General features: G+C 28.7%; 2 protein-coding genes across 4 annotated transcripts; one reads left to right on the forward strand and one right to left on the reverse strand.

Annotated features, from left to right (window-relative positions):
- Nucleotides 1-21: 21 nt before the first annotated feature.
- Nucleotides 22-26,407, reverse strand: LOC127282860 (dedicator of cytokinesis protein 3). 2 transcript variants are annotated; one of them, XM_051307399.1, is made up of 18 exons: nucleotides 26,205-26,407; nucleotides 22,874-22,957; nucleotides 22,522-22,715; nucleotides 22,013-22,161; nucleotides 7,487-7,571; nucleotides 6,921-7,379; nucleotides 6,062-6,361; nucleotides 5,759-5,963; nucleotides 5,502-5,684; nucleotides 3,707-5,429; nucleotides 3,575-3,592; nucleotides 3,335-3,497; nucleotides 2,622-3,059; nucleotides 2,387-2,528; nucleotides 1,617-2,292; nucleotides 1,171-1,544; nucleotides 752-1,101; nucleotides 22-682 (listed from the first exon to the last, which is right to left on the reverse strand). In XM_051307399.1, the coding sequence occupies exons 1-18, from the start codon at nucleotides 26,239-26,241 to the stop codon at nucleotides 515-517; spliced, it is 5,748 nt and encodes a 1,915-aa protein (XP_051163356.1). In that variant the 5' UTR covers nucleotides 26,242-26,407; the 3' UTR covers nucleotides 22-514. The 2 variants fall into 2 exon arrangements, with proteins under 2 accessions (XP_051163356.1, XP_051163357.1); XM_051307400.1 differs by lacking the exon at nucleotides 3,575-3,592.
- LOC127282862 (innexin inx3) lies at nucleotides 9,671-21,804 on the forward strand. 2 transcript variants are annotated; one of them, XM_051307404.1, is made up of 5 exons: nucleotides 9,671-9,807; nucleotides 18,881-19,056; nucleotides 19,281-19,702; nucleotides 19,781-20,176; nucleotides 20,249-21,804. In XM_051307404.1, the coding sequence occupies exons 2-5, from the start codon at nucleotides 18,894-18,896 to the stop codon at nucleotides 20,453-20,455; spliced, it is 1,188 nt and encodes a 395-aa protein (XP_051163361.1). In that variant the 5' UTR covers nucleotides 9,671-9,807; nucleotides 18,881-18,893; the 3' UTR covers nucleotides 20,456-21,804. The 2 variants fall into 2 exon arrangements, with proteins under 2 accessions (XP_051163361.1, XP_051163360.1); XM_051307403.1 differs by lacking the exon at nucleotides 9,671-9,807 and adding an exon at nucleotides 14,500-14,690.
- Nucleotides 26,408-27,011: the final 604 nt, after the last annotated feature.

Genomic DNA, 27,011 nt, shown 5'->3' on the forward strand with positions numbered 1-27,011 from the left:
ATTCTCCGATTTTACACATAGTTATTAAAAATGACTTTTTATTCTTATTTGAAAATATAAATAAATTACAATAGGATTAATACTCGGAAGAGTGTCGTCATTAAAAAGTAAACGATTTCAAAATGGAAACGCGTTAAAATGAAAAGTGATTACTAAAATAGATAAGATATACAATGATTTGAAGGGTAAATGATTCGATTTTTTCATTATTAGAGAATATTTGTGTGAAATTTCAAATTTGATGGAACGCGCAAAAATTATTGACTTTTAATATATAATAATATTTATATATATAAATTTATATTTCATCAAAACTAATTTGATTGCGCTTTGGCTGTAGACTTTTTTTTTTTTTACCAAAAACATTTTTCTCTTTGTTATAATAAACAATTCGATGCTTTTTGTGCTAATTGACTAAACAATCGCAATCAAAAAAGATTCAATGCCTATATATTTGACGTTTACATACATACGACGACTATCAACTAATTGTAAAAGACTAGGAGGTACATTGCTATACGGTACTTTCCGTATCTGATGCCACTGAGAGTGTTTGTAATTTTGGCACCGAATAATTTTCCACATGACTTGAATTCGATGTTCGATTGGAAACCCTTTCCAATGTTGTGGGCGCTGAGGGAACGTCTTGATTTGCTTTCGGGGGTATAGGTGGAGGACTCACCTGTGAAAAAAAAATCAAATCATGATTTAACGAATTCTTTAATTATTTTTTATTAGGAATGAAAATTACCTCTTCATCGGGAAGAATTTGTGAACCATGGAATGTACCACTAGGAAAATTGTTACTTGTACAGGTAGTATTTAAAGCGTTTATCACAGAAGGTGGTGAAATATTCATTATCTCGTTGCATTTGGTTCGTGGTACAAAGTCTTCATAACTGAGATTATTTAAATGTGTTAATTGTGGATTAAAATCCAAGAGACTTGCGGTTGATATTCCACTGTCTCTTAAGTCATTAGTTTCGCATTGTTGATCGGAATCATCATCAACACTCCATTCTGTGCTACGTTTTTGTAATGGTCGTTTTGGCGGCGCTGGCGGTCCAATTGAACTAGCTATTGAATCTCTCTTATCCAAAGCTGTTAATCACAAATATATTTAATATTTTTATCGAAAATCAATTAAAAAAAAAATTTTTTTTTTCTTACTGCAGCTTCTAGGAGGAAGTGGCGGCGCTGGCTCTGATCCTGATTCACTCCAAGAGGTTCTGACATTTGTCTGATCAACACTATCGGTAGGTGTTGGTAGCGAGTGCCTCAATGGTAATTTTGGACTCAATGGTTTACTGTGAGTTCTCTGATGCGTTGGCCTTGGTGGAGTTGTTCCATAACCCACCGATCGAGGTCGAACTTCCCTCTGTGGAATTGGTGGCGGTGTTTGATTTGGACCAAAAACATCAACTTTAGAATAAAATCCTTCATCGTCGAGTATTCCATCAATTTCCGTGTGTGATATTCGACATCCCACTGTTTCCAAAGTAATTGGATGCTTATCGCCGATTGGAAGTGGAGGCAAAGGAGAACTAAAAAATTAGTCATTTATGAATTCTTCATTTTTTTTTTTTTTTTAAATTAAAGAAGAAAAATTAACTCACTTTATAATGCTGTCTTGATGCAACAATCGTTGTCTAGTCAACGGTCCCAAACTTCGTTTCAATTGTGTAAATCTCTCAATTAATCTTTTATGTAATGGTTGTACACCAGACGGTGCAATTTCACCATGAAGTTGTAAACCAGATTCCAAAACGCTCATTTGATCGAGAATTAAATTTTTCAATTTATTAACATGCGGCACCATATCAGGATTTTGTCTTGCAAATTCTGTTGTTAAAAATGCCTCCTGATATTTTGTTATACCACCCATTACATTGGCATCAATTATTCCCTGTAATCGCATACTAAATGGATTAATATTCTTTTTCGGTTCGGCTGTATATTGTACAATTAATCGTCTTAATTCACGTTCAACACTTTGCATTGTCTCACATGCATATTGTACGGGTGCCAAAAGTTCCGAACGTTTGTCAATTACTTCAAACCATGGTAGAATACCGGGTAATTTAGCTTCAGTTGTAAGTGTTGTACGTTCAATCCAAAGTGATTTAAATTCATTTTCACGATCAACTTGACCACGATGCATGGGTCTGTCAAATGTAAATTTCCTTACATCATTTACGAGATAAAATGCAATTACACGATCAGGAACGTCAATTGCACCCGAACCTAGACTTCCTTCCTCTGGAATTGGCTTCACATTGCAAATTTGTATATCTTTAGGGGAAAAAAAAATTTATTCATTAAAAGTATCGAAATTGCTTTAATTTCAAATATTAATTCTAAATCTCTGAAAACAAAAGAAACTTACATTGTCCTTCGGAAGTAAGAATACTTTCGTCGGGCGGTGAATTTTTCATTAAAATTTGTGCACTGGGAAATTCAGTTTGAAGTCGTTGCGTGAAGGCTCCTATTCTTTCATATTCCAAACCTCGATAAATAAATAATTTGTTCTGGGAAAAAAAATTTCAATAAAATTTAATTAAATTAAAAAAGATTTTTACAAAGATCTATTTTTTGTATTAAATAAAATACAGTCAACTTACCCGAACGAAAAGAGGAAAACTCAATCCATAGAAACCAACACGAAAATATTCCGGTTCAGGTCGTAGTTGCGTGAGTATATTATCCAAAAATAGTGCTTGCATCTTCAAAATTTTACTTAATTGTGCGTAATCATAGAGTACAGTCTCATATAAAATTGCCAATTCCTTGCAAAGTGGTATTCCTTTTTCCCAACATTTACCACGATCGAAATGACGAATAATTTGATGATAGAGAAGTTCCTTTCGTTGCCATTCTGGTTGTTGTGAATGTGCAAGATCAGATGGTAATACTGTTGATCCCCATCCCAATTGATCGGCATACAATTTCATCGTAAATCCTGCCTCAGTATAATTTTCCGCCTCCAAATGCATTTGATGAAGTTTATAAATGTAACGTAAATACATTTCTTTTCGATTAAATTCATTTTTGTAAAAGTTCTGCAAAAAAAATATGAAAATACCCATTTTAAAAAAAAAACGTTCCTTCTTTAAAGTATCTTTTAACAAGAGTGAATGATAAACATTTTCCGCATGCGACACGTGTCTTAATGAAATTAATTTCAGGCAATTAACACAATAGTTAACGTACGTTTGAGAAACATACAAGTGTGAATCATTTATTTTCGTAACAAATACTTTTTTACTTTTAAAAATAAATTAAAATTTTTTTTTCATTAGGTATTGAAAAAAAAGTGCTGAAAAGTAATTATTACCAATAAATTGACGGTGCAAGACATTCGTTTATCTCGATTTTCATCTCCCTGAATGACACTACGGTAATCAAGTAATCGCTCTAATAATCGCGTTACTGATGTAATGAAAACAATTCCACTGTCTTTCCATGCTGGATCTTCGGATTGTACTTTGTTCAGCAACCTGCGATAAAAAAAAATTTTTAATCTCGAAATTGGAAAATCTTAAAAAAATTTTTTTTGCCCTAAGCAATAACTTACACTGCACTCAAGTGTTCCCTAAAGCGGCATGAAAAAGCGAAAAATTAATTGAATTAGAAAAATACATGCAAATCTCTCAAGGAAACATAAATTACAAAAAATAAATTAATTTGATAAAAAAAATCAACTCACATGGTATTAAACAGTTGTCGATATTCATCGTCTCCTTTATTCTCACTAATTAAAATGTCTAATTTATCTATCAATTCAGACTCGACAGATTTGAAACTTCCTCGTGCTTGTTGTTCACATTCCATCATATCAAAAAAAATGTGTAGAGTCGCTTTTCGCAATTCACTTTCTGGCACTAGTGTTACTTCCAAAAATGGTCCCACCATACCGGGAATAAATTCCAATTTTCTTTCACCTAAACGTGACCACATTGATAAAATTTGAAATCCCATGAGTACTCTCATATCACCGTATTTTTCAATAATCTTCTCTCGTTTCACCTCAGAAAATTGTTCCAATTGTAATGATGGTTGTGTGAGATAAGCCACGGCTAAATTAAAATAAGTCGACCACAATTGAAAATCAAAATTATTGTGTAAAAAACGAAATGCCAATGGTTGTGCAAGCTCTTGTAATGATTTTAAAATAACATTATTTGCTTGCATTCTTATAACAAGCCAGTCAGTTGCAAATATCGATTGTCTCACTAAATCACGTAGTACAAGAAAAACTCTCAATAAAAATTCCTTAAGTGCTTTACGATCACCACCCAATGTTAATTCCTCCCAAAGTCTTGAATAATGATATTCATCTAGAAGTTGAAGTAAACTAATTAAACACGCCACTAAATTACCCAAAACTGGTCCATTTGCATTAACAATAATCAATATTGTTTGTATTAAAACATCAAGAATAGAAAGAACTAATGTTTCAATGTCATGATGAATGCAATTATTAACTTTGTTCGTGTCTCTTGCTCTCTTGTATAAAAAGTTTAAAATATCACCAAGAATATCAGTACAGGATCTCAATTCCTCTCTTCGTGCTAAATGAATTCTCAAATGTTTACAAATTGTAATCAACAATAAATTACGACTCTCGTCATCTTCAAACAATTCCGACGTCACGAGACTTTTAATAGCTTGTAATTTTGTTTGTATTAATTGAGGAGGTGGTTCCCTTGGTATTGAATCCAACATTGTACATGTCAATTTAACAACCTCCAAAACAGGTAAAACTGCAATTAATTGTTCAAAAACAGTTGGAATCGACATTAACAATGCCACTTGTGATTGTAAAACCAAATCATATGGTAATGTAAGCATTTTATTCAATGCCGTAAATAAACAATAAAGATCTCTCTTGAAACTATCTTCAAATTGTCCAGCCGTTGCCCTCGCAAATAATAATCGACTTTGTATAATAAATTTAAATATATATTCCAATGATCGAAAACATTTCATTATTGGCTCTTGTCTATCCGAAGTTGTCACCCAATCAGCACAATGTTGTATACTACTTAATAATCCTTTATAAACAAGTGCAGCCGCAAAATGACCCGAAATATATGCATTCATCATTGGTTTAAAATGTTCAAATTTCGAATCCTCCAATAAACTAAATATTGAAACTAACACTTGAAATACCAATCCCGAATAGACAGTTGAATTTCCATCCTCCGTGTGAAACATTGAAAATAATGCATCCAAAATATCTTGTAAAAATTTCACCGTCTCCTCGCCATCCAATCGTAAAACTTTCGTCAACGAATCAGATATCCTCTCTGGATGTGCTTTCCATTGCAATAAACTTAATATATCGACATTTTGCGTCAATTTTGTACTACAAAGTAACGTTGTTATAAAAACTGCTTCTTTCGGCGATCTCGAAAATGGCGGAATACCTGAATAAAAAATGTAATTAGTTTTTTTTTTAATTTTAGAAATTTAAGATTTTAAATCTTTTCTTTTCATACCTGGATAATTTGGATCTCGTGGTGTACTAGGAAGAGATAAATAATTCGAAGATTCAAGTTTACTTTTCTCTTCACATTTGTATATAAAAAGTTCGTGTTGCCCATCTTGTAATGTTGCACCACCGGCTTCCATTAAATGAACGAAGGCAAAAGCAAACAGCTTCTTGTCATTTTTATCCCGTGCTAAAATAAATAAAAAATAATTTTTTTTTAGTATTTTTAATTAAAAACAAAAACAAAATTTTTTTTCCACTTACTGGAGCAATGTCTGAATTCAAAACGAACATGACTTCCATAAAATTTATCAATTGGTATAGCGAGTCTCACAGTTTCAGCCCAAGTCGGACTATTGTGATGATAAATAACCAAACTTTGGTATTCGGAACTTCCTTCAGTTCCTGCTGCTCCAAACAAAGAACCTTCTAATGGTTGACCTTCCGCATCCAAAACAAGTATAGTCACCTGTATGGATAACAAAAGAAATTTTTACCCAACGTTCCTATTTAAATGAATCCTTATTTTATCTTTTGCAAAAAAAAAAAAAAAAAAAAATCTCTTACCTCAATATTTTTTCCAGTTGATTTGCCACCACGTTCAAATTCACCTCGTTCTAACCTCAGGTACAAATCATTTCTAACATCACCCGGCATTATGACGTCAGAAAATCCAAGTTTTTTAGTCAAACAAATATTCTTGAACAGCAATGGATTCTCCTCACGCACCTGGCATAATTCACCGTGAAGAACACGAAACGAGACAACTATGCCGTAATTCGGTTGACCTGGAAGCGGCGAACATTTGTTGTTACGAATTATCTGCTCGTGCAACTGGTGAAATTCCTTTTCATCTCCCTGATAAACCTGTAAAATTTAATATTAATTAAAATCTTTATCTCTTTAACGTTTCAATAAATTTGTTTCTTAAAAATATTTTTATTATATTTATTACCTAATTAATTTCAAATTTTATTTACTTAATTTAAAAATATTTAAAATTTTTTAACTTTAATTTAAAATTTTTTAATTTTTCAAAGAAAAAGTAATGATTGTAACTACTTTGAAATAACATAAGAAAAACGATTGTCCCAACATTGGCAAATGACTCGACTTGTTAAATTTACATTCAAGTCACGTGTGTGGACACAAAAGACAAGGTGTGAGAAATTCTCACAAGTGAATCGTATAAAAGTTTAGCAGTAAAACACATGGACAATGAGATTCCGTACATTAGAAACAATTCCACGTGGGAAAATAATTATCTCTCAAGAGTCAAATTTAAATATTTACCATAAACCATTTTCTACCTTTTACCTTACAAATTTGTCTGAATTATTTCTTTTGAGTTACAATTTTGTCATCAATATTTTTATCGAATCTTTAAACTCATAAATTCAAATTTTCCATTTTTTCATTAATTTACCTTAAAAGTGAGTTCGGACTCTTCGGTGTGACTTTGTGAGGCATCAGCGAGTGAAAGTACAGCAACCCCATGTGGTCTTCTATAAGTTGTAGCTCCTGCTTTATTTTTTCCCGAATCTGAATAGAGCATTCTACCACAACGCATAACATGTGCAACCATATATAAATCGCGACCAAGATCAGCGTTTCCTAAATCCGTGAATATTGTACAATTGCTGTGCATTTTTTCCACATAATTTGAAAATCCTTCTTTCGATATTTTCACCAAAAAACGTTCACTAATATATTGACTTCGTCTACCGTCGTATAGTGAAAAATAAATTTCCGTATCCTCACCAACTGAATGTCCAAAGTCTCTCATACAAAAGTACAAATGATGAGTTAAAACTTTCTTTTGAACTTTACGCTTCAATGTACCAATTGCCGATGAACCCTGTGAATTTTCCGCACTCTGCACATGCTGAAATTTAAAAAAAAAATCTGTTAAATATAAAATAAATAAAAAATAGAGAAAAAAAATATATTTCTAGAATTATTTTTATATAAATAACACGTAAAAATATTTACCACGTGATAAAGTTCCACTACTGACATATCATCCGGATCCACCATGTGAGCACCTTGTCTTGGCACCAAATCGAGGCCTAATTTTCTGAAAATAAAAATTAACTATCAGTTAAATTATGTTAAATTTATAGTAGATGCTGACAAAAAAATAAAAGTACTTGTAAATAAAAAAATTAAAATAGAAATTCTGCCAAATGAAAATTAATTCAACTGGAGAATCTGACATAAATAATTCGATTAATTAAAAATTCTGTTAAATAAAATTTCACTTAATTAAAAATTCTTTGATTTGAAAATTCATTTTAATAAAAATTCCATATAAAATTCGACAGAATAGAAATTCAGTCTTTTAAAATTATATTCAATGGAATATTCTTGTGTCTCGAAATTTTTCGAAATAATATACTAAAAGAATTATTTTTCCAAAAACTGATCAAATTTCCAGCTCATCATATATTAAAAATAAAAATGAATTTCTCTATCTAATGAAGAATTAAATAAAAATAAATCCTAATTTCAAATGAGGAATAACAATATATTTTCCTCAATTATTTCGAAAACAAAATCGATTTTCACAAAGAAAATAATATACGTCAATCATATAAGATCATTGTGTCGAGAGAAAGATTCCTTCTAATATGTCGAGAAATGATTAATTACGCAAGAGGAAGAATCATTATCAACATCGGGAGCTAAATATATAAAGCTAATATAAAAAGTATTGCCAGAAAGTCTTCATCAAGACATCATCTTTAGTAATAAAAAAAAGGAGGATAAAGAAAAAAAAAAAAAAGATGAACCTAAAGGAACGTGTTTTAGAATGACTGTATAGTACATACTATTATCTCTTCAACTATTTACATTTTTAATGGAGCTCACAATTCGCAGAATGAGAGAGTCGAAGAGTATAAGGCTGTGTGTGGTGACTCATCAACAGGGCACTATAGAAAGTTTGTTCGAACCTGAAGTCCCGAAAGGGGACCCCTTCCACCTTCCCACGCCTTGATGGAATGCAGGTGAGCCTGGAGACTTCAATGCGTGGAGACAGGTTCAGGCAATGTCTTGTGGGACCTACACTCCATTCCAAAGATATCGGATGTATTCATCCTCGGGAGAGGTCTTTACTTTATCCTCTACTATGGACGATGCGAAAGTATAGCGAAACTGGGCCCTACCGAACAAGTTTCAAATCCCTCACACACTCACACACATACAAAATCGTTGAGAATTTTTTTAATCGAGTCATTTTTATAAATTTCCCTTTGTTCACGATTTTTCGCTAAAAATTTCATTTATTATCGTTTTTTCCTAATCTGTGGCAAATTCTATAGCAAAGTCGAGAAAGATCTCATAATATCAGTAAAAATTCTACTTCAATGACTTCTTACGATTTTAATTAAATTTATTGAAAATCAGTTAAAAATGACTTGTCTTTTTTGACTGACTATTAATTTACTAACTGAAATCGTGATGAGTCATATTACAAATTAGTAAATTTTTTATTTCAATTTTATAAAATTGGCTCTTATTTTAAAAAAATATAATAATTCTTTTTATTCTTATATAATTCTTGCATAATAATATAATTAAGAATAATATTTCTAAAAAAATATTTATTTTAAAAATTGTAAGAATAAAATTAATTTTTCAATATTTTTTTCTATAAAAAGAAAATCCGACTCTAAAATATACCAAAAGAATTAGAATTCTGTTTTACGAATGTGATTCTTACAGGAAATTCCGCAGATCCTGTTTCAGGCATTATTCACGCCTACTCAACATGGTTCTATACAATACGATTTCGAATTTATTGGTTATAACAATAAGTTCTTTGTTGCTTTACAAAATATGTATATGTAAAAAGAAAATCCCATTTGAAGACAAAAAATATTTTTTACATCTATTAAATTTAATTAAGCAATTTTTTTTTATACTAAATCTGAATTACGAGAACGAAATTTAAAATTCAAGAAAAAAAAAGAAGAAAACTATTTGCAAGTAGATAACATATTGATTCACATTTATGAAGCAATTGCGTTGTAGGAAATGAAAACGTATGAGGACTATCAGCATGGAATATATCAGTAAACGATGTTGGAGAGGAAATTTATCATATATATGAAACAGAGGAACTGAACACGTTTCAAGTCTCTGTGAAAATAGAGCACCTTCTGCGTTTTACAATGGGATTCCAGTAATAAAGTGTGTGTGTGTGTGGTTTATACTAACAGCCAATTTTGTACTCAAAGTAAACACAAGTGATATTTCATTTTAAAGTTAAATCTTTCAATTTATCTATTTTTAGTGTTCTAATATTCAAGGTATGTTTCATAAAAAAATTTTATAACTAAAATTTTATCAGTCTTTTTCCTCTGAATTAATAAAAATTAACTAATTAAAAATTAAATAATTTGTCAAATTTAATTAATACCTAATAAAAAAAAAACTTAAAATTGACTAATTACTAGAATAATAAAATTCTTTAAAGAAAAAGCAAATTAAATTCGAGATTCATAAAGAAAACTATCATGAACAATTAATAATAAAAAAAAAAAAGAAACATCCGTACATTGAAATCCGACTGAAGGAACTTTGCTGAAAAGTTCAGGTGCCCTTTAAGTACAATGACCTTTACATTCCCTTTCCCATGAACGTATATACTTTTATACAGTATATATATATGTGTGTGGGTAGAAGGGAAAAGTATTAACCTGATCAGAACCGCAAACTAACATCAAGAAAGCTGAACGACTTATCTTTCTCTCTCTTTTTACGGAGAAAAGACAGATATTTTATCTTCCGTCTTCCCCTCAAGGTAAATAGAGCACAGGACTTAGTTCTACATCATTAGATAAGGTGAAAGCCAATTTTTCCTCCGGGACGTCGTTAAAGAAAATTTTTTTTTTTTCCAAACCACTCATAGAATCCTAAAACAAAAATTCTAAACACACATGAATTTTTAAACGAAAAAAAAATGTTCCAAAACAATATTCGAATTGAAAATTGTGAAAAAAATTCCAATTATCAGAATTTAAATCATCAAACTTGAATGTTGAGAAGATAATAAAATCTGGATTTTACAGTCAATTATCAGCAACACCAATTTTCTTTTTTCTATTGATTGAAATAAACTTAACAGGAAACCCAATTGCCAAAGGGCACACAGAGAGAGAATTCGAAAAAATTTTCCCGTGGGAACTGGGAATCGAACAATTTTTCCACAGCCTCTAGGCACTTTTATACGTATAGTCACAAAGACGCAAAAGGAGTTTTGTTACCGTTCAGTAGCAGCAAAAGCTATAATTACATATTGCCCATAAGCTTCAATTTCTCTTTCTTTTATAAATAAATATAGAGTTTTGCAATACCAATTTTATTTTCAGCGTCTCTAAAATATATTCTATATTGGTGCAAAATTATTCGATTCTAACGAGAGACAAACATATATATTTGTATATATTATTGCTCTGAAGAAATACGAAAATGGTTTCAAATGATTAACGAGTAAGAGGATGATCTTATGCAAATCTTATGGAATATTCATGACCGTCTATGAGAACACACGACACGACGGAGTCAAGGTATTCTGATGTCCATGTATATTATGAGTCTCTTTCTTTCTCTCTCTCTATATTAAACATTCCTGCCACGTTCTACTATAAAATTGCCGTTAATCGAGAATATATTCCATTTTTTCATTTTGCTAAAAAAAAGAAAGAAAAAGCCAAAAATTAGACAAAGCACAAATTATTTAAAAATACAATTTTATATTTTAAAAAGCGAATCATTTTATTTTTTTATAAAATTTATATTATAAAAAATAGAATTTTGAAAAAAAAATTGTAATTCGAAATTCCATAGAGAATCGAATTTTATTAAAATGTAAATTTTCAAATCAAACAATTTTTATTTATTCTGTTAAATGAAAATTCGGTTTTTAAAAAAAATCATTTAAAATTCTTTTCAACAAAATTTGGATTATATAAAAATTGAATGAAAATTCGATTTAATTAAAATTCTCAAAAAAAAAGAGTAGACAACGCAAAAAAAACTGAATTTATGGACATCTGCACTTAATCATGAGCCATTTGAACTAATTGAGACTGTGGGGCTCAGGATTTGACCCTGACATCTATTACCAGTATATACCTTTTACCGCTCGTTGCAACGCGAGAGCATACCGAACGGGTAGTGCATTTTCACTGAATGCAGCCAATCCCTGCTGCCGATAGTGCAGAAGCGAATTATCTATTTTATATACTATTGAGAAGAAAACTATTATCGATAATCTATATTGAAAAATATTAATTCTCTCTCTCCTTTTTTTTGTGAAATTAAAAAATTCTCCCTTCAAAAAATTATTTGTCCATTTGGAAAAGAAAATAAATTCATATGATTTTTCTTAATAATCGCGCCATTTATCAAGAGTTATTAAAATAAACGTTAATCATAATCCGATTATCAAGTTGAAAGTTTGCTAGATATAATTCGAGGTCTATTAGGCTCGAGAGACGTGGCTTCCATTCATTAATTTCTTTAGAAGAAGAGAGAAAACGATGATAGCCTCTTCAGTAGTCAGAAAGCATCAACCCTCTTGGCTTTGGTACAGCGCGAAAACGAAGCAGCTGTAGGCCGCCGTGAGGCTTTATTTTAACACCGTGCTACGCCGACACAAAGAACAGAGGTAGGCGAGGTTTACGATGAATAAAAGGCACTCTGGCTCCTATCCGCATACTCCTTGGAGTTCCGCCTCGTACCCTCAACTTTTATATATCTACACATACAAAAACACTAAATGTACTTTGGATCTCTCTCTCTCTCTCTCTCTCTCTGTCTCCCTAAGGATGTTGAACCGAGAAAGAAGCTAATAAGAAAGAAAGAGAGCAAAGAATCGAGAAAGATGCAAAAAAAAAATTGAGAGAGAGAGAAAGAGAAAGAAGGACGGCAAACTTGCAATATGTTGAGGGCGGTGTCTATATATGTATGAGAAATCCTGCATTACGTCTGGACCTCTGGAAAACTGAAGCTATATGGATCCGAGCAAGAGGAAGCGAGAGGGCAAATCTTTAAAGAGCCGCAACGGGGGGAACAGGTTCCCGACTTGGTTACTGCGTATTCACCGAGCTGAAAACCTTGGTCCGAAAGTCAAGAGATGCATCTTGACTGTCCCGGGTGTGCTCTCTTGTGAGAAAGAAGAAAAAAAAGAAGAAACCATGTGGTTCGAATCTCAATATTCAAAATCAATCCCTAAAATGCAAAAACCCAGTGTTTCTTTATTAAAAAAGAAATAATAAAAACCTACGAATTTTCTTTTAAGAGAAAGAGTCTTATTTTAAGATAATTTTATCTTTTTTCTATAAGCAATTTTTTTTTCGATTTTCAAAGCTAAATTTAAAATAGGACTTGATTTTAATCTGGATTTTTTAACATTTTAATTTAAATTACAAAAGCTAAATTTATAAAATAATTTACTTTACTTATTTTCTTTCAGTACAGTCATTTAATTTGAAAAGCGTTTTAAAATAATTTTTTCTGACATTGATCGATTAGAAGAGATTTGCTTAACGCAACTACAAGAGTAGATTATTGTAAACGAGAAGCAAGCTTCAATAAGTCCAAGGTAATATTTAAACGCTAGTTACAATGTCTATATTGCTATTTTAAAATTATTGCCACGTTACAAATCCTTCCTTCTTATGGAAAAAAAATTAAATTAATATTTCTCTGTATAATTAAAATTACTTTCAATAATTGACAATTTAGCATTGCAATTTCGAGGAAAATTATTTCAACAAAAAAATCTCATATTAAAATATAAATTTCAAAATTTTTATAAATAATAAATATGATCTAACTAAATCTAAATTTACAAAACGTATAAATTAAATTTTATTTCCTATTCTGTCTTAAAATTACTTTCTTCTTCTGCATTTTTTCAATTTCTAATTAACAAATTTATTAAAATCTATTAACAACTTAAAATAAGACTCATTTCGATTCTTAAAATAAAATTTCATTTTTTGTGCAATAAATTTTTGAAATTATATGAAACTAGTCGCACACTTTAGAGAATTCGGCGACTTTATAGGAAAAAAAAAAAAAAATGTAAATCATTATACCCAGTTCGAGATAGCGAGAAAATGAATGATTTCTTTGAAAACCCCCGTTACGTTGTTACTGCGAAGTGCTACCGATTTACGTTGGCGCACGCGGGTTCGATGCCATTTCGTGAATGGCAACGTAAGACAAGCATCGGCTGGAAATTGTACGTGTACATACTAGCTAGAGTACATGCCATCTTTTTGGTCCAGCAGCCTCAGGATTTTAGAACTCGACTGTACACCTGGTAACTTCCACAAGATATATTCAATGGCGTAATCAACTTATTTTTGCTCCGTCAACATAATTTATTCATACTCTGAAAAATTTTCAATTTTTTAATTATTCAAATATTTATTATTCTTATTATTATTATTATTACCTAGTTATTTTATTTATTATATTCAAAATTTGATCAAAAAAATACATTCTCTATCCAATTTTTTACAATTTAAATTTATTCCTAAATTAAGATTATTTTCAAATAATATTTTCTAAATTTAAGAATAAATTAACTTGAAATATATTTCAAGTTTATTTATATTTATAACAAAAAAAAATACAATTCGAGAAGAATAAAATATTGTTTGAAATAATTCAAAATAATTTGATATTTTTTTAAATCAAAGTCAATCCAGAAAAGGAGTTAGAAAAGTCAAAAATGACAAAAGAAATTGTCCACAGATTGGACGATATTGTTTCCTAAAAAAAAAACAAAAGAGAAAATAAATTTTCTGCAATTGAAAAATTGAACTAAAAAAGAGGAAAACAAATTTTTTTATTCTTGAAGAATTTTTTAAAAATAAAAATTTTGATTCAAAGAATTATTTGGAATATATGGGAAATATAACTGAAAGTATATGAGTAATTACGCCACTGGCGACGTGGAACAAGCCAATGGAGAGGCCCTGAGTCCCTTGGCTATGTCAGTCGCAGTCCGGGCCCCGTTGGCGCGATACGCGCCTCATAAAACGAATTCAGCTGCCTTTGAAAAATCAGTGACTACAACAGCTTAACGGAAATTAGTGCGAGAAATTTTTCTTTTTCGCCACTGTAGCCAACAGTGTGCGGTGAAAATTTAATTTAAAAAAAAAAAAGGAAAAAGGTATCTAAAAAAAATAATTTTTCTCTTCTCTCTTTTTCTCTCACAAAAAAATAAAAATAATAATAAAAAAAAGAAAAGTAAGAGGACGCCTGTAAAAGTGTTGGATCATTTTTGAAACCGTCTCGGTGAGAATACATAACACAAAAGACGCGCTTCTTCATCAGAGTGACAAAAATGTGCTTCTTACGAAGATTATAATCTTCATTACAAAAAAAAAATTTATTTTTTATTATGAAAAGTGTAAAATAATAAAAATGAAAAGTTTCATGATGTGATTTATAAAATATTGGTTTGAGAAAAAAAAACCTTTTTTTACAATTATTGGTGAAAATTAAAAAGTGAAATTACATTATTTTGGAATAACTTGGAAGATAACGGTAATCCTTTGTTAGAGAACAAGCTGTAATTCCACGAGTGTGAAATAATTTTTCAGCAGTATCTAGTTCGTGATATATGTAAAAAAAAACCACACACACACACTTTTGCGGATCGAAAAAAATCTTTTATGTTCGGATCATTGTTAAGAATACCCTATACAATATATTTTAAAGACTATATTCTCAATACATATTTTAAATAAAAAGAAATTTTTTATAAAAAAAAAATTCATATTTGCTCTGAACTCTAAAATTTACAATTCTGGTAAAAAAAAATTGACATGACTGATAAGCGTGAATCACTAAATTATGACCTAATCCTTCTTCTCAGAAACAATGAAGAATTTTCAACTCTACCTGTTATTTAATTGCAAACGATACTTTATAAATGAAAAATAAAGATAAAGTGAATCTTTTCATTCTTCTCCATCTTATTTTCACTCATAAATTATTTATGTTCCATTTTTTTATTTTTATTCGACTTTTCATGAATATTTATGAACAATAATAAAGATTAATTAATATAATAATTAAACTTTATTTCAAACTCAAAAAAATATAGATAACAATGAAACATTCATAATGATTTGATAATAAAATTATTTATTTCACAGAAATAATATATTTGATATACTAAACTCAACTTTCACTTCCTTTAGATTGTAATTTATCTAGAAAAATGTAAAATACAAGTTTATTTGAAAAAAAACTATCAGTGTCAAACATAAAATTTTTTTTTTTGACATTTTCTTGGAAATAAGTTAATTATTTAAATTATTTTGTTTTTTTTTAATTAACCATAAAAAATAAACGTAAATTCAAATTTTCGATTAAAAAACAAGATAAAATAACATTCCCACGTGCTTTCTAATATATATACTTGAAACAAAAAAAGCCTTGGATTTTGCGATTCACGCATTGAGAATGCATTGTATTGAGAAAATAATCTCGGCTTATTGTAATTTTTTTTTTTTTTTTAAACGTATACTATTTCCTTCCAAGAAAGTAATCCTTACTTATCTATATATAGCGATAAATTTACTGCCTATAACTAATCGTGCAATAAAATGAGATACACACACAAGTTGCAAAACACTCGCGTTTTAATTCAAAATCAAGTTGACTGGAAAATAATATCTTTCAATCGAAAAATTTTGTCTCGAGCGTTAAGTGACAAGGAAATATTATCCCTTCATCAAGAATGGAGAGAGAGAAAAAGAATAAAAAAAAAAAACCTAATATAAAAATCCACCGGTAAATTAGAAACGCCAGAAGCGTCTCCTGTCCTTTCACTCGGACCTTTACGATATTGTATATATATACATATAAGTTCATATGAATGCAAATTATTCACTTGCAAACTCCTACAAGCATGATACACATATTTTATATAAACATATATGAAAATATGATTTACGCCCCAGGGGAGTAATTATTAATAATTACCGATTAGAATCATTCAAGTTTATATATAATTCTGATTCACTTCACTGTAACTGCAAACATATATTATTTAATTAGTAAAAAAAAAATAGCTGAGCACATAAAATAAAAAATAATAGAAATAAATAAATTAATAATAATAAATCATTGTTTTAGAGAATGACATAAAAGTCAAAGAACCAATTTTGAGAATCTCATTATAGAAGAAGAGCAATTCACATAATGCTTAATCTCGATAATCATAAGCAGAGCTATTTGAAACTTGTTGCTTCCGGAGAACCGATTAAATAAACGACTCAACTAGACCAATCATTAATTGAGAGCACAGTGTAAAAGACACAAAAGCCTCCCTGTATAAATAATAATAGACTCTATAGATTTTTGAAGAACCATTAACACATATTATGAAGATTTATCTGGAAAAAAAATAATATTTCTATCACAAAAGCATGAAAATAATTGATTCAAGGAGAATATTTATTCATAACTCTAGAATTTTTAAGAAATAAATTTTAAAAAATATTTAATTATTATTTGAACTAATTTTAGTAATTGAACCAATATTGGAATATTTTTTGTAGTAAACAAATTTTAATCGAACGCAATAAAAGTTATTTGAAAAAATACTTTTTCCATTTGAAAAACATAATTAATTGATTAATTAAATTATTATAAAAATTAAGAAAGATTTTAATTGAATTTATTTTTTACAAATTAAATATTTATAGGATAAAATATTTATTTGAAAAGTCAATTTTTTGAAATATTAAAAATTCAAAAAGAAAATAATTTTCTCTCTATCGATTTGAGCGATATATTTTATTTTGTTGTAAGTGAAAATGGTATGGAATTTCATACGTGGGACTCAATGAGGAATCTCTCCCATTAAAGCCTTGAATTACGAAATACAACTCGTTCAAGTTTCGTTTCATTAAATGCCTTATATGTCCCTGATGCCGATTAGTGATCGCGCATGCAATATAGAATATATACCGGGAAAAAAAAAATAGCTTCTCTATACAAGTCGCAGAAGAGAATTTGTGTTCATTGAGCATATCGCGGTTAATGCCTGTATATTTATACACAAATGAAACAAACGATGACAACCGATGACTACATATAACAATACAAACTGACACCAATTACCATATAAATATAATTATTATAGATATTGCAAAATTTCATATTTTTGATAACACTATAAATTTATCGAATTTTTGTCATTAAAATCTGATTGAACAAAATCGAGGATTTTTTATATTATTATTTTAACGTTAATGATTTTTTTTCATCATATTGCAAAATGATAAAATATAACTACTGTACAATTATTTTTATAATTTAAAATTTTCAATTCTATTGAATTTTTAATATTGTAATTAGTTTCAATTGCAAATGTATAATTGGCTTCAATTACAAATGTATATAATAATTTACTTTAATTATAAAATCATTGTCTTTCGTTCTAGAAAGATAATATATTTTTAAATAGATAAAAAAAATTAAAATTTCAATTATAGATTTATAAATAAATATTTAAATTCTTCAACTATAAATATTTATAGCTTCAACTACAAAAATTATAATTTCAATTATATTTTTAAAAAAAGTTCACTTCAATTTATTGAAATCGTAAAAAAAAATTCGATTTTTTCTGTAAAAAATATATCCGAGAAAATCCAACTGAGGCTGGTTTTTAATTAAAAACAAAGAAAATTATCACAATTGCATGATGTACTAAAAGTTTAAATGTACATATTTTGAGATGCTGTAGCTGGAGATTGACCTCGTGGATCAGCACGCGCTCCGCCTGCTTTCAATTAATCAATTAATAAAACTAGCCACTCACGAGTCATACATATATGTATATTATTGCTGTACGCATGTATCATATACTCCAGACAGTATATTTCATCACTTGGGACATAAGTTTTATTGAGATAATTAAATAGGAATGTTCAATATATAACTGTATATAATAAAAAGAGAACAAATTTCTAAAATCGAGACACTGACATTTTAGAGAAAATGATGAACAAAATTCTCATCGAGAAAAACACCTATACGAAAATTTGGTTTTTATTAGTTTAAAAAAAAATTTATCGAGAAAATTAGAAAACAAAAGAAGATAAAAATTATTCCTGGTAATAATTATTTATTTTTGACTCCTAATTTTACCATCACAAGATGTAATAAGACTATCAAGAGTGAAGATAAATAAAAAGATCCTCGTTGTTTTAAAATAAAACTCGCGTCCTCTTTAAGAATAATTAATACAATTAAAAACAAAATAATATATTAAATAATTTTTTTTTTAAAGTGAAATTGAAAATAAATTGATTTTCTAATAAAATTTTTTTTCTGTTTTAGAAAATAAGAAAAAATGGCAGTTTTTGGAATGGTGTCAGCTGTTGCTGGCTTCGTCAAAGTACGATACTTAGTAGACAAAGCAGTAATTGACAATATGATATTTAGATTTCATTACCGAGTTACTTCGGCGATATTTTTCACATGTTGCATCATTGTCACTGCCAATAATTTAATAGGTAAGACTCATTTTACTACAAATTTTACTTTAATATTTTTTTACTTATTATTTATTATTAACTAATATAAATAATTAAATTAAACTCTAATTTTTTTAGTCACGAATAATGAATTTTTTTTTTGATCATTTTTACTCTTCCTCACTCCGTCAAGATAAAAAATTTCAAGAACAAGAAAAATATTCATCGCCCTAGCAAAATAGTTTTAATAATTTTTTTTACAGGCGATCCTATAAATTGTATCACCGAAGGATCTATACCAACTCATGTAATAAATACATTTTGCTGGATTACGCACACATTTAGTATGCCACAAAATTTGAATAAACCAATAGATGAAGTAGGACATCCTGGATTAGGAAATGATGATGGACCAAGACGTTATCACTCTTATTATCAATGGGTTCCATTTATGTTATTTTTCCAAGGTGTTCTCTTCTATGTTCCACATTGGATGTGGAAACAATGGGAAGAGGGTAAAGTAAGAATGATTTCCGATGGAATGAGAGGTAGCATGATTGACACTAAAGAAGAACGTCAAGCAAGATCACAACGTCTCGTTCAATATGTCATTGACACATTACATTTACACAATAGCTATGCGGCTGGATATTTTTTCTGCGAGGTTCTAAATTTCCTCAATGTCGTAAGTATTGTCCAATAACTATAAAATACAAAATAAATATTAAAACAAATAATTTTTGAAAATTATTTTTTTTTAAAGATCTGCAACATGTTCGTGATGGACAGTTTTCTTGGCAATTCGTTTTTCACATATGGAACTGAAGTCTGGGACTTTAGTAATATGAATCAGGAGAGTCGTCACGATCCAATGATCGAAATATTCCCACGAGTTGCCAAGTGTACATTCCACAAATTTGGAGCATCAGGAACATTGCAAAAAATTGATACTTTATGTATTTTGGCATTGAATATTCTCAATGAAAAGATTTACATTTTCCTGTGGTTCTGGCTTATTATTTTAGCTGTTCTATCAGGCTTTGCTCTTGTTTACAGTACATCAATCATTCTTATGCCAAGTACTCGAGGATTTATTCTCAAGAGGCGATTTAAATTTCACACATCATCTGGTGTTAAATCCCTCGTGCGAAAAACTCAGGTAAAGTATCCATTTTTTTAAAAAAATTAAAATCAAAAGAATATTTATCTAATTTTTCTCTCAATTTTCCAGGTGGGAGATTTTTTGCTTTTGCATCTCCTAGGTCAAAATATGAACATGATGATGTTCAATGAAGTATTGGATGAGTTGTGCAATAATTTGCATATGGGATCAAGTAGTGGTGCATCGCCAACTTCAGTGCCATCAGCGCCAAGTACTCTAGAGATGAATCCAATTTATCCAGAAATCGAGAAATACGCAAAGGATACCGAGATCTAATTTTTTTTCCCCCTCATCTTTGTGATACTACAGAAGCTGCCTCGTGATTGTCGTGAGGTCAAATGGAAAGTTTCCCGCCTGATTAAAATACGAACGGAAAGCTAGTCCTTCGCCTGATTTCAATAATATGGAAATGAATTGATTTGCCAGTCAAACGAATGAAAAGGAAACAAAAAACTAATGAGATTACGATTATGAGAAAAGCAATCAAATGTAAATAAATTGAATCACCCAAATAATCAGGATTACAAGGATTTCTTTAAAGAAAAAAAAAATAAAAGCATCAAACACATGATTTTCTATAAATGAAAAAATAGATACTGGTCCATTTGTAGAAATCATTGAAACTGGTGTATTGTTTTTTTTTTTTTTTTTTTTTTCGTAATAACGCTCAGCAATATAATAACAAAGAAGCCAATGGAGGTTTAAGTTAGAAAAATTTCGATGGATTCGGCTACATTTAAAAATGCGTACAAAGTAGCAATTTAGATGAATGTCGGCTCGCTTTGGAGCAATGGGCTGTGACTTGATAATTGTGTATGCAACGAGAAATCCAATTTTCTTTTTTCTAGGCTTCATTTAAATCAACAACAAGAAAAAACGAAAACCTAGACAATAAATCTTCGACAATTATTTACCTCACAGAATATAATATACCTTCTATCGCTCGCGTGACAATATTAGACAATTTCGAATCTTGCTATTAATTATTAACTCTGGAAAATATTTAAACTGCAAATTTAATTAAATTTGCAAATTTTGGATATTTAATTATTTTTTTTTTTTTTGTTACCAGCGCCCTGGTGAAAAGAGACAAAAGGAATATTTTTTTTAAACTATAAATTTAGTTTTAGCCTGAATGGATTACGAACTATAACATTTGTTTATATGATCTATTTCTCATAGTTTAAAGATATTTAGTTTCAATTGCCGAATAGCTTGTGTTTAGTCATTGAAAGAAAAAAAAATGACACAATAATGCAACGATCTTTCTTTTGTAGTTGATAGTTCTCTTTTTTTTTTTAAATAAACGATCCCGTCCGCAGTGATATGTTAAGTTAGTCTTTCGAGAAAGAGAACGACACGGATCAAATTAAGAAAATAATAATTTTTATGATGTGCCTTTTATAAAAAAAAATATATATAAATATATATATATAAAATAAGTTTTTAGTTAAATAAGTTTAGAAATGAAAATATATACTCGCTTGTAATTATTTTAAAGCGAGAAGAAATATATTCTTGCTTGTATAATTATTTTATGTCAAGTGAGAAGACTGCCATTTTGTGCAACGTCATAAATAATTGTGAACGTAGATCAAAAAATAAAAAAAAAACTTTCTTGTAAATATGTTCAAAGTGTTGTTTTCTAGTACTTTAATACAGCATTTGATTATTCTTTTTTTAAATTTAAATTTAATTATTATTTATCAGAATCGATTTTTTTTTTTGAAATTCTTAAAAAAATTTTCATTTAACAGAATTTTTGATGTTCTTTCCATTTTATAATGGATTCTATCTGATGCAATGGATTATATAAATAATAAATTGACTTACCGATTTCCCCAATCCACCTTGTTAATCACTTGCAATTTCAATTCACGTGTTTGATCAGTCGTTAGAGTTCCAGCCAAAAGTTGTCTTCTCCATTCCAGTAAATCTTGCATGACTTTTCTTAGAGTATTGAATTTGTAAATTTCCCGCTCCTGTGAAATTTATTGACATATAAGTAACATAATAAAAATTGAGCAATAAAAAACAGTATTAAAATGACAACAAAATAACTAATAGTTATGCCATGAGAATTAATGAATATTAAATTTGCTATCAACTTAACAGAAAGTGAATTTATCGACAGTAAAAAAGTGGTGAAAAAAAAGAAATAAATTTTAATAATAAAAATAAAAGATTTAATTTAATAATCAGAAGTTTAAAATTTAATTGATTTTATCAAAAATATAAAATTAAAATTAATTTATAAATTAATTAAATTTTGATTATTTTAAATATTATCTAAATAATTTTTTAAATCTCAAAAATTGTATTTTTCTTTTTCTAAAACTCACCACATATAATCTTTTCCAAATTCCACCCCATTCTCGAAGTACAAGAGTGACTTCTCGTACAACAGGGTCTTCAAGGGGTATAACTGATTCATAGAGACCTTCATTATCAATTTTACAAGGTTTTAGATGAACATATGAACTTGGAAAAATTCCCTTTACTGCACGATTTTTCGTTGAGAAGCCTCTAAACCAACCTGTACCAAAAAAGAAAATATAAAACTTTCTGGTGGTTCATGTAAAAATATTCTACTTCCAGACTGAATAAACAATATTAAAAAGAAGTAATCAAAAACGACTACAGAACATTATTTTTTAACAAAAAGAGAATATTAAATAAAATCAAGATAAATACCTGCACATTCTTCAAGAATTTGAACTGTTTCGCCTATCTCTAGTGGCAAACCATAACGAGTGTCACCTTTCCAATTGTAGACGGCTGAAAATGACAATAATATTTAGTAAAAGATAAAAAAAAATTTTAAGTTTACAAAATTCATTTTCAAATTTAATAAAATTGAAATCAAATTTCAAATTTGATATAAAAATTAATTTTGAAAATTTAATTTCAAACTTTATCTAAAAATCAATTTCAAAATAAATTTATTCTAATGAGAGAAAAAAAATACAGATATCAATCCTCAATGTCATAATATTTAAAAAAAATATATAAATAACAGCTCGTAAATTTACGTTTCCTTTTCAAAAATCATAAAAAAATTTTATTATCAATTAAAAATTTAAATATACAAAACAAAAATAAGGTAAAATAAATTATTACTTTTTATTTATTTTTTAACACCTTGACTAGGATTGATACATTTTACCAAGTGATAAAATTTTATTATTATATTTAAATATCAAGTAATTGACTAAAATAATAATTATTTCATGCAAATATTATCTATTTGATAAAAGATTATTAAAATTAAGTTTTTTCCAGTCTACAATAAAATTTCTGTACAAAACGTAAATAAAACAAAACTAAAATTTAGTTTTAAATTGAATTTCAATTTGAAAAAAAATCAAATTGTAAAATTAAGTTCAAATTGAAACAAATTAAATTAAATATACTTGAAGATTAAAACAGAAAAATAAATGATATAAAAGAAAGATTAGAAACAACTAAATGTAAAATTTTCGAAAACTTTTGTTTAGGTGGTGGTAGTGACAGGAATTTCCGGCAGACAAGTTTACGCGAGAGACACGAGATACATCTTAATGAGCACAGTAGCATATATATATGTATATACATATATGAATGAAGATGAATAAATGTATTCGCATGTAAGCTGAAAAGAGAGATAGAGAGAGACAAGAGTCAGTTAGTAGACTACACAACATCCTGCCTTAATATTCTCAACAATTCTGAGCGCTTCTCGTGTCTCGACACTACAGAACCTATCAGAAATGATCAGAAACAACACTAGTAGTCGTATCAGTACGGCTTCACCATCATCATCATCATCATATGTCCTACAACTCCAACACATGTGCAACAAGCGATCCGCACGATTTCACCCAACCAAAAGAGTTTATATATATACTTAAAAGGAAGTTTCGCACTACTCTCAAAACAATAAACCCACTTCCCATTTTTTTTAATTAATACTTCCTACTTATCAAACTTTTACCACTCCAATTTATTACATTTATTTATTATTTTCTTTCTATATTATTTTTTTTTTTTTTTACTTTTTTTTTGCAAAAAAACAATTTGTCAAATTTTGCCAATTGCAATACAAATGAATAATTTTATACTTAAATTATGAATCATTGGTGGTAACTTTGTCATTTTCCGATAGTTTTCTGAGTCATCTCATTATATTAATTATATGTACATATAGTTCAAAGTCCTCGAAATATTAAATTGCAATTAATTAAAGAGAAAAATAATTATCGAAAGTTCAAAATTTGAGATAATATAGTAAAATAGCTTTCTATCGTTCATGTTAAAAAAAAATTTTAATTAATATTTTAAGGCTGTTGTTCTAATAATACATAAGTGTTACGATTTATAAAAATATCTCAAAAACATCGCCCTGGGAGGTAAAAAAATTTCAACGAGAGATGGGCTCAAGTCGCTGATGTATAGGGCTAAAAGTCGTCCCTACAATTCTGAATTGTACCAAGAGACCCCACAGCTTTCCCAGCTTTTCCCGGGAATTAAATCAATATCTCCCTTTCAGTATAAAACACATTCGCGAAGGGGACCTGAAGCTTGGGTGAGAGTTATCGTACATAAGAGAAGGGTCTCCACATCTGTGACATGCCATATACGAAAATATACTCTTTTAAGCGACCAACCTTAATGTGTTACAGAGAAGATATTAATTTTTATCTACTCGCAAATATACATCTATTTAAAAATAAATAAAAAAAAAATCTCTTTAAAACCAATAATAATATTCAAAATAAAATAATTTCCTCCTTATTTTTACTATTAGAAAATTTAATATAGAATATAAAAGTAATAAAAAAAAAATTCCTAATTGAATAAAATATTTTGCAATTATAAAATTTACAATATTATGCTTTCTATTTTCCAAAAATACATATTAACGATAGATGTCATTTTGACATTTGGATAAACAGAAGAACGAGCCAAAGAAAAATAAACTTTTCTAAAATATATTCAATTAAATGGATCATTTTTTAAATGTGAATAAAAATTGCAAAATAAGTTAATAATAAAAAAACGAATTTCTTTATTAAGAAAAGATTTTAAAAAAACTACTCCAAAAAGTGTCACGAAATTAATAAATAGAAAAAGCAAGTAGAAAAAGAAGAATTAAGTAGATACGGAAGTTATAGTGAGACTGTCAACATTAATAAGCTATAAATTAACCTCAAAATTAACTGATAAATAACAAAAATTACATGAAAACTAACATTACTTTAAAAAATGTTTTATCCAACATAACACAAAATTCAAACACTCAAAATTAAAAATTTATAAAATATTTATCCCCATAGAAATATAATAGAATTGAAAATTTTTCAATTTAACATTTCTTTTCTCCAAAATGATTAAATTTACAAATAAAAAAAGAAAAAAATATAACCTTTGTTACTCGAGAAAAATGCGCAAAAATATATCACACGATTGAAACCTGTTTGTTTTCTATCAGCCTGCAATTTTTCATTGTTAAATAAGTCCCGTCAATACAATCAAGACTTCTTTGCTACGCTCGTATACGATCAATGCATGAATGAGTACGCGCAGTCACATATACATACTTATTCAAAAAAACGACATTGAAGTATAATATACTCACACACACACACACACGTGCACATACTCATAAATACATCAACAATTTTATATGTATACAACATATCGTGAATATTCTCATATCTCTCTTTTTTTTCCCAAGTTCTGATGATGCAGAACAATTTTTTCTTTTATCAAAAACGGATACACAAACTTTCACAAAGCGTGTATTGAACTCATGAAAAACCGGCTAACTTCCCTTATGATTCAGTTACAATCAACATTCATGATATTATTTTAATAATTTTCATCAAGAATCAATATTTAAAACAAACAAAAATAAATGAGTCAAATTGAATTCAAGTTTATGCGATTTGACAGCTCTCGCTCTTTCTCTCTCTGTCTTGGAAAATGATGACGATGCTCGCGGTTAAAAAAAAACGCTAAAAAAAAAAAAATAATAAACACTCACCAACGCCGTATTTGGTTGTCTTTGTGGTGGTCCACATCTTAAGTATTTTCTTTCACAGGTACTACATTCTTCATTAAATGATAACAATCCACCTGTGTATCACGAAATTTTCAAAAACACAAACATTGGGTGTTGGTTTCACGTGTGTATTCTGCTGTGCACAATAGTGCCACACTCAAGTTTTCTTCTTCTGCAATTTTGGCAGTGTTGTCGTTTACTCCTTGTGATAACCGCTGGATGGCAACATTGTCGCTTTTATCACGTGACCATTGACTGAAAAAAAGGCGGCAATATTAGAATTTTATAAATTTCAAACAATATTTTAATTGTTTTCTATAGAAAAATGGAAAACAATTAAAATTGGAAAAGTATACTAAAAAAAAAGAATACCTTGTTAGCATGCTAATACTGAAACAAAGAAACTGAAATTAAATGCAAAAATAAATAATAAAATATTTTTCAACAAGAACTATTATAATAAAAACTATTTAAAGAAGAGAATTTTTGATAAAAAAGAAAAGGATACATCGTAGATAAGTCTGAAACAAACAAAAGCTAATTAGTGCCTGAAATAATAACGAAAAATTATTCCTTGAAAAAGAAAGTGTAAATTAAACAATTATAATATTTAAAACAATAAAAGTAGAAAAGGAAACATGTCATTCCTGAAATGAATATAAAAACAAATACCTTTTTATCAGATAAATACTGAAACAAAGAAACTGAAATTAAATGCAAAAATAAATAATAAAATATTTTTCAACAAGAACTATTATAATAAAAACTATTTAAAAAAGAAAATTTTTG

Source organism: Leptopilina boulardi, unplaced genomic scaffold (genome assembly GCF_019393585.1).
Source record: "Leptopilina boulardi isolate dan_hultmark-lab unplaced genomic scaffold, ZJU_Lbou_2.1 LbouV2_302, whole genome shotgun sequence".
NCBI classification, from domain to species: domain Eukaryota; kingdom Metazoa; phylum Arthropoda; class Insecta; order Hymenoptera; family Figitidae; genus Leptopilina; species Leptopilina boulardi.